Consider the following 14,599-nt stretch of genomic DNA (forward strand, 5'->3'; position numbering starts at 1 on the left):
ATCTTTGACATGCACTTTTCTTGGAATTTTCTTTCTCTTCTAAGTTAGAATTCTAGAATCCAAAGTGATCCTAATTAATTAATGAGTCTAGCTAATTGAGGGGTTTTTTTTTATAGTGTGGTTCTAAGGTTTTATTATAGTACTGTTAGAGACCATTCATCTTAAAAAAAACTAAGTTGGAATAGATTTGAGACAAGTTTATTATTAAAATTAATTCTGTGTTAATTACAGCAAATTGAACTTGAGTACAGCGAATGCACTAGGCATTAGAAACATACTGAAACTGTTTTCACTTTCAACAGAGATACAATGATGCCCTCATTATCAATGAGCATGCTCGAATGAAAGATGCTCTGGATTACTTAAAAGACTTCTTCAGAAATGTCCAAGCAGAAGGATTTGATGAGATTGAGCAAGCGCTCACTCAGAGATTTGAAGATGGGTGGCATTTCCAGGAGAGGAAGGCCAGTGGAGCCTGGAGACTCCAAGGGCAGCCTACACATATTGTGTCACACTTAGTGACACGTGGTTACGCTCAGGGACTTGTCCCCGGCTTAAGAAGGTACTATACATGTCAGGACTATGATGCTTCAGGGAAATCTGGCGCTTATGAAAAGAATCTGCTGCTTATACTATTTCTTGTTTTGAAGAAGGAAAAAATAATAGGATTTGCAAAGGATACATCCCATCAAAATAGTCAATTGATAGTAGCATTTTTTGGTTTAACTTTTAGTAATTTTATAAAGGTTTAAAATTTTTTTGAAAAGTGTTTTAATGATATTAAGACTATAATTATATATATGTCTTTATAAAGAAGAAAACCAACACGGCTCATAATCCCACTGCCTTCATATTAAGAAAAATATAGGAAAATATTAACTGAAAAATCTCTCTTCTTCCTCTCTCAAATGCTTTTCCCAAAGGTAATTACTGTTAATTTTTTTTGCCTACCGGAGTATTAACTATACATATGTCTGCTGCTAAACACTGAACAACCAGATTTCTGGGGGAAAAAATGTATGCATTTATCAGTATATTTAATGTATGCATTAAATTGATGGTTATTCCTCATAAAATTCTGGTCAGAGATTGGGAGATAAACTGTTTGAACTATAGCTAAAGGTCACAGTGCTAGAATTTATAAACCTTTTGTAAAATGTTCCCCTTTTGCAGAGAAGCTGCAGGAACTAGAATGTATTTCCATGGATCCCAGCAATGAGAACCCTAAACTCAAAGATCTCTGCTTCATCTTGCAAGAAGAGTACCACTTAAGCCCAGAGACCAGAATCATCCTCTTTGTGAAAACCAGAGCACTCATGGATGTAAGCTTCTTCCGCTTTGTGGGTAACAAATTGGCCCAGTACCATTTTATTCAAAAGATTGTCCTTTCCTCATTGCTTTGCAATCAAGCATCCATATATGTGTGGGTCTGTTTCTGGGCTCTTTATTCTATTCTGATTTTCTGTTTGTTTATCCTTACACTAATACCTCACTGTCTCAATCACTCTGATTTATAGTAAGTTTTAATACCCATAGAGAAAGCACTTCATACTTTTTAATTATTTTCATCAATTTAAAAAATTTTAGCTATTGTGTGGGTACCTACTGGTACCTCACTAGGGTTTTAATTTGCATTTCACTAATGACTAATACGGTTGTGCATTTCTTCATACACTTATTAGCCATTCATATATCTCCTTTGGTGAAGTATCTGTTCACATCTTTTGCCCATTTAAAAATGGGGTTTGATTGGGTTAATTATCATATTATTGTTGAGTTTTTTTTTTTTGGCGGTACGCGGGCCTCTCACTGTTGTGGCCTCTCCCGTTGCGGAGCACAGGCTCCGGACGCGCAGGCCCAGCGGCCATGGCTCACAGGCCCAGCCGCCCCGCGGCATGTGGGATCTTCCCAGACCGGGACATGAACCTGTGTCCCCTGCATTGGCAGGCAGACTCTCAACCACTGTGCCACCAGGGAAGCCCTATTGTTGAGTTTTTGAGAGTTATTTTTTCTGACAAAAATGTCCTCTGTCAGAAATGTGATTTGCAAATATTTTCTTCTGATCTTTTCATTCTCTTAACAGTATCTCTTACAGATTGAAAGCTTTAACTTTTGACAGAGTCCAGTTTATCATTTTTTTTTCTTTTTGTGGATTGTGCTTTTGCTATTGTGTCTAAGAAACCTTTGCTTACCCAAGAGCACAAAGATTTTTTTCTATGTTGTCTTCTAGAAGTTTTATAGATTTACATTTTATATTTAAGTCTACAGTCCATTTTGAGGTATGGGTTGAGATTTTTTTTTTCTTTTAGCATGTGGGCATGCAATTGTTTCAGCATATATGGTGAAAAGACTATCCTTTCTCCATTGAATTGCCTTCATAACTTAAAAAAAATCAGTTGACTGTATTTATGTGGGTCTATTTCTAGATTCTCTATTCTGTTTCATTCATTTATACATCTATCCTTGCACCCATCCTACACTGTCTTGATTACTGTAACTTTATAGTAAGTCTTTAAATCAGGTAGTATGAGTCTTTCAACTTTTTAATTCTTTTCAAAATTGTTTTAGGTATCTTTCTTTACCTTTCCATTTTTATTTTAGAATCAGCTCATCCACATCTACAAGAAAGTCTGCTGGAATTTCATTTGGGATTACATTGAATCTATAGATAAAATTGGGGAGAAATGACACTGTAACAATATTGAGTCTTCCAGTCCATGACCATAGTATATCTCTTCATTTATAGAGGGCTTCTGTGTTAGTTATCTAGTGCTGATAACAGATTACCCTAAAACTTAGTAGCTGGAAACAACAGACATCTGTCATCTTTTAATATGTATGGGTCAGGAATCTGGAAACAACTGGGTATTTCTGTCTCAGGGTGTCTCATGAGGCTGCAGTCAGGGTGCTGGCCATGGCTGCAGTTATCTCAAGGCTTGACTCAGAGGACCAGCTTCCAACCTTACTGTGTGGCTTTTGGCAGAAGATGTGCTTCGCTCACTCACGGGCACCTCTCCACAGGCTGGCCTCGCAACATGGCCTCTGGCTTCCTCTAGAGTGAGTGATCAAGAGAGGTTGAGGTCAATATGGAGGTCACAGTCATTTTATAGCTTCAACTTGGAAGTGATTCCCATCAGGTCTGCCATATTTTGTTCATTAGAAGCAAGTCGATAAGACAACCTGCTATATTTAAAATAGATAACCAACAAGGACCCTGTATAGCATAGGGAACTCTGCTCAATATTCTGTAATAACCTAAATGGGAAAAGAATTTGAAAAAGAATAGATACGTGTATATGTATAACTGAATCACTTTGCTGTATACCTGAAAGTGACAACATTGTTAATCAACGATACTCCAATATAAAATAAAAATTAAAAAAAAGAAGCAAGTCAGTAAGTTCAGTTCACACTTGAGGGGAGGGGGTTAAACAGGATCTGAATACCAGCAGGTGGAAATCCCTCAGGGCTACCTTCGAGGCCACCTGCCACATATTCTTTGGTTTCTTTTATCAGTGTTTTGTCGTTTTCAGCATACAGATTCTGCACATATTTTGTTAGACTTATACCTAAGTATTAATGCTATTATAAACCGTACTTCTAATTGTTTGTTGCTGGTATATAGAAATACAACTGCTGTCTGTATATGGATCTTGTGTCCCGAGATCTTGCTAAATTCACTTATTAGTTCCACATACCCACTATTCTGAACCTTGCCTTTTTCACTTAAAAAATATCTAAGAGATTAAACCATATCAGATTACAAAGATCTATACCATTATAGTTAATTATTGCATAGACTTCAATTACAAGAAGCTTTTTTCCCTCAGGTTTATTAGTCTGAAAACTACTTAAGTATACTTGTCTGTATACTTTTTTTTTAATTGAAGTATAGTTAATTTACAATGTTGAATTTATTTCTGCTGTACAACAGAGTGATTCAGTTATACATATACATGCATTCTTTTTTATATTCTTTTCCATTACGGTTTACTTTAAGTTTTTTGCATATATTCAATATTGAATTAATACAGATAGTATACAAATAGTATCCAACTGATAATTGCTTTGTATTTTCAGGCTTTAAAGAAACGGCTTGAAGAAAATCCTAAGCTCAGCTTTCTCAAACCTGGCATATTGACTGGACGTGGCAGAACAAATCAGAAAATAGGTATTTATATATAGTGGATTAGATTTAGTATACTATATATATATAAGAACATATATAATATATTTGAATTCTTTCTTATTGCTTATATCAGTCGGGGTTCAACCAGAGAAGCAAAACCAGTAGGAGATTATACATACATACATATATACGTACATATATATATATATTGAAACATACATGTGTTGTACACAGACGCACACACAGGGATTTATTACAAGGAATTGACATAGACACTTGGACTGGCAAAGCAAGTCTGAAGTCCATAGGGCAGGTGCAGGACCAGGTGGAACCCCACAGGCATGAGCTATTTGGAGTCTCTGAGCTCAGGGGTCACCTAAGCTCTCTTTTAAAGGGCTGACTTGATTAGGTCAGGCCCACCTAGGATGAAGTCCCTTTTGAGTAACAATGTCAACTGATTTAAGAACTTAAATTACATCTGCAAATTCCCTTCACAGAAGCACTTAGGTGAATATCTGGGGACTGCAGTTCAGCCTAACTAAGTGGACACATCAGAAAGCCATCACAGTGCTCAAATGCCAGAAATTTGTAGACTTTGCCTCCTTCCATAAGTCCTATAGACAAAACCACAGTTTTTCTTTTAATATTGTTTGAGTATGTTACTCTCTTGCTCAAATTCTCAGCCAATAGATTAAGATTAACTGGAAACAGAAATGTTCTCTTTCTATTTTATTGTTATTCTTTAAACTATAGATACTTTATATAATATTATATATCTTGTAATTTTTAAAAAAGTCCTAGAGATAATCCTGAAATCTAGGTAGGGGGTTAAAGGATGAAAGGCTGGGCTTCCCTGGTGGCGAAGTGGTTGAGAGTCTGCCTGCCGATGCAGGGGACAGGGGTTCGTGCCCTGGTCCGGGAAGATCCCATATGCCGCGGAGCGGCTGGGCCTGTGAGCCATGGCCGCTGAGCCTGCGCGTCCGGAGCCTGTGCTCCGCAACGGGAGAGGCCACAACAGTGAGAGGCCTGCGTACTGCAAAAAAAAAAAAAAAAAAAAGGATTAAAGGCTACCTCTGTTGTCACCCAGGAGGATTCTAGGTGGCCGGTCCTCATCCTGACATTCTCACAGCCATGCTCCCCATGCCTCAGTGACCGGCAATGACAGGTCCTTACTGTATCTCTTATTTAGTGTTATTTATAATAAGCAGTCCCCTTGCTGCCAGTCCTCGGTTGTTACCCTTGCACTTTCCCCTTATGCAAAATTTAAACTTCATGAATCTAAAAAGTAAAGTCAGATTTTGAAAAGTTGGCTTACCAAATGAAGTCCAACACCACATTACTGTGGTTGGAATTCAGAGTTCTCTGCCATATGACTCCAGCGTGAGTCTAATTTGATTTTCAAACTTCGTTATTCCTCCACACATAAGCACCTGGAAACTATTTTCATACTTGTTTGTTCGTCCGTCCCTCCATTCATCCGTCCGTCCATCCATCCATCCACCCGCATTCGTTTAGAACTTACTCTGTTCCAGTCACTGTGTATCTGCCAAGCAGCGTTCCCCTCCTCCTAAGACTAGACCACCAGGGAGGGGTATCCCTCCTCCAGGCCCCGCAGCACCCAGTTCCGCCCGCATTTCATTGCTCATCACACTGAATTGTAGTTTCCTATTTATATCCTTCTTCCACAAACTAGGAGCTCCTCGTAGATAAAAATGAACCTTTTCACCATTCTAGCCTTATCTGACAGACCATAACTGCTGAATGAATATTTGATGAACAAATGGATAAGTTCAGAAATTAGTGAAGTATGGTGTCTGTCTTGGGCATGTTCATTGTTCAGTAGAAATGATGGTGGAAAAAAATTGTTTTGGCCTCAACAAAATATATCTCAAGATTTTGGCTTTCTATATACTAGGGAAAAAATGGAACTTTTATAAATTCAGGACTTCCCTGGTGGAGCAGTGGTTAAGAATACGCCTGCCAAAAAAAAAAAAAAAAGAATACGCCTGCCAGTGCAGGGGACACAGGTTTGAGCCCTGGTCCGGGAAGATCCTACGTGCCGCAGAGCAACTAAGCCTGTGAGCCACGACTACTGAAGCCCGCGTGCCTGGAGCCCATGCTTTGCAATAAGAGAAGCCCCCGCAATGAGAAGATGTACATCACAATGAAGAGTAGCCCCCGATCACCACAACTAGAGAAAGCCTGCAGGCAGCAATGAAGACCCAACGCAGCCAAAAAAAAAAAAAAATATATATATATATATATATATATATATATATATATATATATAAATTCTATTAATTCTGAGGTGGAGACCACTGAAATTCTTTCCTTCTCAGTGTATCAGTGGCTGGGAACTGCATACTGCTGGATCCTAGACTTAAATTCAAAGCCCGATTCTGCTGCTAGCTAGCTGTCAGTTTACCATACCTCCAAAACGTCAAGATCTTCACCTATAACAAAGGGGAATCATAACGTTTGCCACATCAACCTAAAAGGGCCTTGTGAAATTCCAGTGAGTAAGTAGATGTGAAACGGTCTTGTTAGCTGAAAACTGCTGTGCGTGTGCAAATGTGCTAAAATTAGCTGTTAATATTTTTGCAAAAAAATCAATATTTGTTTTGATATACCATGACCAAAGCCACATAGCTAGTAGTTGCCACAGCTGGGATTTTAGGTCAGGCAGACTTGTGGCAGAGTCCAAGTTGTTGGACCCCACCTTAAAAATCCTCTCAAAAACAAAGACAAAGATAGGCCCTATCGCTAAGTGTTGTTGTAAGATCATGAATGTAAAGCACTTATCACAGTACCTGGCATGTCGTAAGTATTCCATAATTAATAGCTATTTTTTCAAGGGTAAAGTTCCCTCTTGGTGAGTTATACCTGCCTTCTGACTCTGACACAGGAATGACCCTCCCAGTACAGAAGTGTGTATTGGATGCATTCAGGACTGATGGAGATAACAAGATTCTGATTGCCACCTCAGTTGCTGATGAAGGCATTGTCATTGCTCAGTGCAATCTGGTCCTCCTATATGAGTATGTGGGCAATGTTGCCAAAATGATCCAAACCAGAGGTAAGAAAAGCTTTCATACCATTGCTAAATGGCTGCCATTTTATCTGATTTGTGAATGTGTCTGTCATTCCAGTCTTTCTCCTTTACTGTGACCAATGGCACAGTGGACCCTGGTATCATTGGCCCTAAACGTGGCTTACTTGGTCAGGACTGGGTGGCTACAGTTTTGTCCACTAACATATACTCCATTTTGGTTCTTGTTCACAATGAATACTGATTACTGGACCGACATTGGCTGACATATTTATTGAAGGATAATTCCAACTTTGATTGACGCTTTGGCAGTCACATGTGGACCTTTTCTGGTTGTGCTTAGGTGCTGGGCTCCCTGTATTCCAGAAGAGACACTCCAAGGAGTTGTGTCCCACTTGAACTAGACAGTCTCCTAACTGGTCTCTCTTACTTTTTCTAATTTCCATAACAACGGCTGCCACATCTTTTTTCCAGAAAAATAGCTCTGAGCATGTCCCTTGCCTGTTTAGAAACTCCAGTGTTTCCCCAACTTTCTTGGTGTTAAAGCATTTTCAAAATCCAGCACCCACTTATCTTTCCAACCTTATTCCGCATTCTTCCATTTTATTCATTAGCCACTTCAGCCTACCTGACTTTATCATTTCTTCCTTTTTGAAGGAATTGTACGAGTACTGCTTCTGCTGACCTTTGTTTTTCCTCTTCTCCTGCCTCCACATCACCTGTCCCTAATTCTCCCAGCTGGCAATAATCTCTAATTTGAATGCCCATGACCCTTTTATCCATCTTTCTTTTTTTTAAAAAAAAAATTTATTTATTTATTTAGCTGTGCCAGGTTTTAATTGTGGCATGCAGGATCTAGTTCCCTGACCAGGGATCGAACCCTGGCCGCCTGCATTGGGAGCACGGAGTCTTACCCACTGGACCACAAGGGAAGTCCCTATCCATCTTTCTTTTTTTTATAAATTTATTTATTTATTTTTTGGCTGTGTTGGGTCTTCGCTGCTGTGCATGGGCTTTCTCTAGTTGCGGTGAGCGGGGGCTACTCTTCCTTGTGGTGCGCGGGCTTCTCATTGTCGTGGCTTCTCTTGTTTCAGAGCACGGGCTCTAGGTGCGCAGGCTTCAGTAGTTGTGGCACGTGGGCTCAGTAATTGTGGCTTGCGGGCTCTCAGGCTCAGTAGTTGTGGCACATGGGCTTAGTTGCTCTGCGGCATGTGGGATCTTCCCGGGCCAGGGCTTGAACCCGTGTCCCTTGCATTAGCAGGCAGATTCTTAACCACTGTGCCACCAGGGAAGCCCTCCCTATCCATCTTTCTTAGAGCAGTTATCATTTTTCCGGTGGTTGTGAACATATCTTATTTCCCCATTTCCCCATCTGTTTATTATTCATCTTTGGGGCCCTCACCATGTCATCCTGAGGGTTCATGCCAGATTGTCTTTAAGCAGTATTTCTAATAATGTGCCTGTCCAGTCACACTGTACCATGGAGACCCCGAGGAAGCCTGCCTAAGGTGGGCTCCTTGTTTATCCGAATGTTTAATATGCAGGTGCACACCTGAGTTAGACCTCACACCCTACCAGCTCAGCTTTTCTAGAAAGTGGGATTCAGTGAACCAAAGTTGAATTTTAGGAATACCCCTATTTCTCTCATATTCTCAGATTTATCAGAGTTTTAAGTCAAAGACACCAAATAAAATATTTATTTTCTAATAGGCAGAGGAAGAGCAAGAGGGAGCAAGTGTTTCCTTCTGACTAGTAATGCCGATGTAATCGAAAAAGAAAAAATAAACATATATGAAGAAAAAATGATGAATGACTCCATTTTAAGCCTGCAGACATGAGATGAAGCAGTATTTAAAGAAAAGGTAAGTCTTTGTATCTGTGTTACTCTTTCAGAATCTGACTGTAAGTCACAAACAGTCCCTGTTTGTGAGCATGGCTGGTACCTGTTATCATATTGCTCTGAGTGTTATTTTACTTCACTATTCCATTCCATTCCATTCCCTGCACTGTGCGGCTTGTGGGATCTTAGCTCCCTGACCAGGGATTGAACTGCGCCCTTGGCAGTGGAGTCCTAACCACTGGACTGCCAGGGAATTCCCTGAGTGTTATTTTATTTTACTTTAAAAATTTTTTTTAACATTTCTATTTATTTATTTAGGCTGCATTGGGTCTTCATTGCTGCGTGTGGGCTTTCCCTAGTTGCAAGCGTGCGGGCTTTCCCTAGTTGCAACGAGCGGGGACTACTCTTTGTTGCGGTGTGCGGGCTTCTCATTGCAGTGGCTTCTCTTGTTGTGGAGCATGGGCTCTAGGCACAGGGGCTTCAGTAGTTGCAGCACACAGGCTTCAGTAGTTGTGGCACACGGGTTTCAGTAGTTGTGGCACGTGGGCTCAGTAGTTGTGGCTCGTGGGCTCTAGAGTGCAGGCTCAGTAGTTGTGGTGCACGGGCTTAGTTGCTCCACGGCATGTGGGGGTCTTCCCAGACCAGGGCTCGAACCCACGTCCCCTGCATTGGCAGGCAGATTCTTAACCACTGCGTCACCAGGGAAATCCCCAGAGTGTTATTTTAGAACCATAAGTTTATGCTTAAAATTTCACCCTGTGGTGAGCATCAGATTCATTCTGCTTTGAGTCTCAGTGAGTTAAAATATATTGTATTAGTGCTAATACCTGAAACTATGTTTTTAGATCTAAAAGGCAAACTGAGCTAAAATTGCTCTTAAGTTGACAGTTCATTATGAGCACTACACCCTAACACTGCAAGACACAGCTCTTCTTAGTCTTTTCCTCAAATCTCTCTCTCTCTAACATCCAGAGTCCTCAGGGAAAAGCTTCCAGTGCACTGTGCCTGGGAGGTGTGCCCAGTGTTGGAAGTACGTAGGTATGGATAATAGTGTGAACTTTGGAGTGGCGCACTGATTCAGTCCAGCATCTCGGTAGTGACCTTAGTTTGGTTGTAATTTCCTTTATAACACAGAAAAATGGGGGGGCAGATTGGGGAAACACACACATGCACACACACACACATACAGCCATGCTTTCTGCAGACCATTTGCAGAGATTTTATCTCAGACTCTTTGGAAGCATTGAACTCTGCAGGTCTGGGGCAGGAGCTTTAACATTAGAATCAGTGGTTCCAGTCCCAGTTCTGCCACTTACAAAATGTGTGACTTCAGGTAGTTCCTCTTTGAGATCATCATTCTCCTTGTTTGTAAAGTTGGGAAAATAACAGTATTTGACTCACAGGGTAGTTTGGGGGATAAAGTGAGACATATGCATTGCTTCCTACAGTGCGTGGTATAAAATAAGTGCTCAAAAATGGGAGTTGTTACTGGACAGAGGCGTGAGGCCTACTTTAAACTTCATGAAGATGAGTCTTACAATTTAGTAGACTGATTCCATAGGGTTCATAATTTTGAAAAGTCATAATTTGTAGCTCAAAAAAGTATTGAGAAGCAATGAATGATCTAAAGCAAACTAATACTTATTTTAGGAAAAAATTACAGTGTTATGTCAGCGTTGACTCATTTTAAAGAACATTTCTTCCTAAAGTTTGGAGAACAAGATATTTAAAAATACCTCTTCCACACTTTCACTGAACAGAATTGAAGGGCAATTCTTTAGTTCCTCTTAATTTCCCTCCTTAATTTTACTTAGGATAGGGTTTTTTCACTGAGCCACTTCTCCATTTTGTAGCATACAGGGACACTGCTAATAAAGGCTTTAAAACCATGTTAGCTTTGGCATAATTCTTTATCTCCCTCACTGAGTAACAAGGTGCTTACACTCACATGTGGCAGAAGCAATAGAGTAAAAGTCTTGAGGCAAAAAAAAAAAAAAAAAAAAAAAAAAAAAAAGTCTTGAGGCAGACGGAGGCTGGAACAAACACATAGACATTCTTTTGTAGGCAGTACACCTGGCCATAGAATGGGGTGAGGAGAAAATGGTTTAATATCTGTTGAATTAGGCTATTTAATAGCATTTGGGATTCCCCTAACACCCACAGATCAAAAACCGGCAGAGGTGGTAAAGAATCAGCAAGGGCCCAGCACAAGTGTGGCCACGAGTCATTGGCAGCTGGCAATGCCATGGCAGCTGGGAGCTCAGAGTCTTGGTGTCATCCCTGTCCTATCCTGGTGACCAGCCTCCACTGCTCTGTTGAAAGAAGAAGACCTTGCTTTCAAAGGCTTAGGAGAAGTGTATAATAAGTTAGGGAAAAACGGTATGCTCTTAAAACTAGAAGGAATTATGGTTCTTGGGGTAAGCCCCCTTTCTCTGGTGTTTTGTTAAGGGTTGGGCATTGGATCTGAGCACCTGGGCCCTTCATATCAAAGAAACTCTGCAGAAGAGAGGGAACCAGTTCAGAGATCTCTAGGGTAATCCCTGGGTAGGGGGGAGGGAGACTGTACACTCTCTTCTCTGCACCCACAGCTGCATTGTCCATTGTCTACGTGTGGCTGACCTTCACCAGAGCACTGTGGCCCTTGGGGAATCTCTGGTTACTCTCCAGCCATCTGAACATGTAGAGAGCCCAGAATCATCCAAGAACTTATTTCTATGATGGAAGCTTCAGGATCTGGTAGTATTTCGTTCTGGAGGAATAAAGTATAAAGGATATTTTTCACAGTTCTAGTTGTGGAGGGTCATTTGAAATCAAAATGAGGAAGCCTACTTTCCTTTCTTATGAGTAGAGAATAAGTTATGGGTTGAAAGTTCAATTTGACGGAATAACTTCCAACGTGATGTGTACCCATGACTGCACGCAATCGGGGTTTCATAGTTTCGCTCTTTCCACCTCAGTGCAGGGAGTTAGGCTGCTTCTCAACCACAGGTGGGCAATGGGGAAGCAGTGTGCTCTAGACTTAATTTGTGACTTTGGTTGAACCTCTTTATCCAGTTACTGAGTTTTACTTAGTTTTCAGTATAGCAGTAATAGTTAGTTTTAATTTATTAGGATTTATATTTATTGCCTTTAGTGACATTTAAAATATTTGAGGTTATTAATAGTTAATGAATTTTAGTATATAATTGAATATCATTAGATATAAGTGATTTTTTTTAATTGGATGCCCAAAGGGCAAGTTTATATTTTTACCCTCTTTCCTATCAAATCCCCCCCACCGTGAGCCTGCATTAGGTAGTGATCAGAACCGTGTCTGAGAAAAAGAAATTAAAATTGCTCATAGGGAAATGTATATCACGTAACCCAGGAATTTCACTTCTAGAAATTTACCCAAAGGAAATAACGGGATTAAATATACATAATGCAACAGTTTTACGGCAGTGAAAACTTGAATTGAAAATAGGAAGCATTAAGCATCCTTTATTCTTACAAAAACAATGAAGGTAATTTCAAGTCGGATGGGGTGGGGAGTTGGGGGACAGAAAATCATATTTTGATTGTTTTCCTAACCTATATTAAAGGCCTAAATTTTTAAATATAAATCAAATTTTATTTGAATTTGAAGTGCTTTAGAGATCAATGGATTCTCTATGGATGATCAGTAACCAATACAAGATATACGGGGGTGGGACATTTCCATTCACAGTGACAACAATAACTGTGACTCATACATGCAGAACATGGGCTCTCCACCAAGCCCTGCAAATGCTTGTTTATTTATATCAACGGGCCTCACAGAGTTCCATGTGGTAGAGCCTCTTATTATGTCATGTTCCAGGAGGGAAACAGAGGCATGGAAGTTTTCAGTGTCAGTAGACCACACAGCTAGTTAGGGGTGGAGCTGGCAGGGCCCATCTGTTTAACTACTACATCTATTGGCCTAACCAGAAATGTTTGAAGTGTAAATAAGGACAACTAAAAAAATTTTACTTAGAGATAGAAGGTAGATTAAGACAAAAGAAATGCCATGCTCTTGAATGGAACGCCTGAATATTTTAAAGATGTGCATTTGCTGCAGATTCTCTTATAGGTTTATCATAACCCATAATCAAAGTATAAATGATTTTTAAAAATTTATTTCTTTATTTCTTTTTGGCTGCATTGGGTCTTTGTTGCTGCACACAGGCTTTCTCTAGTTGCGGCAAGTGAGGGCTACTCTTCGTTGCAATGCGCGGGCTTCTTACTGCGGTGGCTTCTCTTGTTGCAGAGCATGGGTTCTAGGCACGCGGGCTTCAGTAGTTGTGGCACGTGGGCTCAGTAGTTGTGGCTCGCGGGCTCTAGAGCGCAGGTTCAGTAGTTGTGGCGCACGGGCTTAGTTGCTCCGTAGCATGTGGGATCTTCCTGGACCAGGGCTCAAACCCGTGTCCCCTGCATTGGCAGGCGGATTCTTAACCACTGCACCACCAGGGAAGCCCTAAATGATATTTTAAGTTGGTAAAATGGTTCCTGAGTTTATACAGAAGAATAAATAAATGAAAATAGCTATGACATTTCTGAAAAAATAACTCATGAATGGGTATTGCCCTACCCAATACTAAAGTACAAATCACCATCATTAACATTTTCATGGTTCTCAGCAAAAGACTAGCCTAACAGACCGAGGCTAACAACAAGGAGCATTAGAGCTACGCCAGGCAGCCCTGAGCAATTATTAACTCACCTTACCTCCCAACAGCCCACAAAGTAAATGCTATTACTATTCCCATTTTGTATAATAATTGAGGAAACTGAGGCACTTGCCCCAAATCACACAGCTGCTGAGTGGTAGGAACAGGGTTTGCACCTAGGCTATCTGGTTCCACCTGGAACACTTGATAAAAGAGAGGCAGCGCCACAAACCACTGGGACAGAGCGGATCCTTCTACAGCTGATACTGTGGAAATCACCATGTTTCTTCTTCCTTTATGATGTTTCAAGTTTTCTTCTTTTATCATGTCCTTCTGTTTAGAGAACTTCCTTTTGCTCTTCTTTTAGGGAAGGTCTACTGGTGAACAAATTCTTTTAGTTTCCCTTCATCTGAGAATGTCTTGATTTCCTCTTCATTTTTGAAGGATATATTGCTGGATATAGGCGTCTGCGTTGACAGGTTTTTCTTTCAGCATTTGAAAAATACTGTGTCACTTTCTTCTGCTCTCCCATAGTGTCTGCTGAGAAATCTGGTGTCATCCAGATTGTTTTTCCCCTATAGGTCAGGTGTCAGTTTTTTTCTGGCTGCTTTCAAGATTCTTTCCTATGTCTTTAGTTTTCTGAAGTTTAATTATAATGTGTCTTGGTGTGGTTTCTTTGGGTTTATCCTATTTGGATTTGTCCAGCATCTTGTATCTGTAGGTTTATGTTACATTATGTTAAATTTGGGAAATGTTCCGTCATTATTTCTTCCAGTACTTTTTAAGCTCTGCTTTTTCCCCTCTCCTTCCAGGACCCTAGTGTCATAAATGTTAGATATTTTTAAATGGTCCTAAAGGTCCCTGAGTCTCTGTTTATTTATTTATTTATTCATTTATTTTGGTCTGTTTTCTTT

The 14,599-nt window shown here is 40.2% G+C and overlaps 1 protein-coding gene across 1 annotated transcript in view; it reads left to right on the forward strand.

Moving 5' to 3' along the window:
- The window catches only part of RIGI (RNA sensor RIG-I), a gene marked incomplete at its 3' end in the record, with an annotated part of 64,819 nt that overhangs the window by 46,169 nt on the left and 4,051 nt on the right, over positions 1-14,599 (forward strand). The window contains 6 exon segments of the mRNA XM_079926551.1: positions 303-468; positions 1,174-1,322; positions 4,081-4,171; positions 7,035-7,205; positions 8,889-9,013; positions 9,017-9,040. Coding sequence (XP_079782677.1) covers positions 303-468; positions 1,174-1,322; positions 4,081-4,171; positions 7,035-7,205; positions 8,889-9,013; positions 9,017-9,040 — 726 coding nt within the window.

The sequence above is a fragment of the Stenella coeruleoalba genome, assembly GCF_951394435.1.
Source record: "Stenella coeruleoalba genome assembly, chromosome: 7".
In the NCBI taxonomy this organism is placed as follows: Eukaryota; Metazoa; Chordata; class Mammalia; order Artiodactyla; family Delphinidae; genus Stenella; species Stenella coeruleoalba.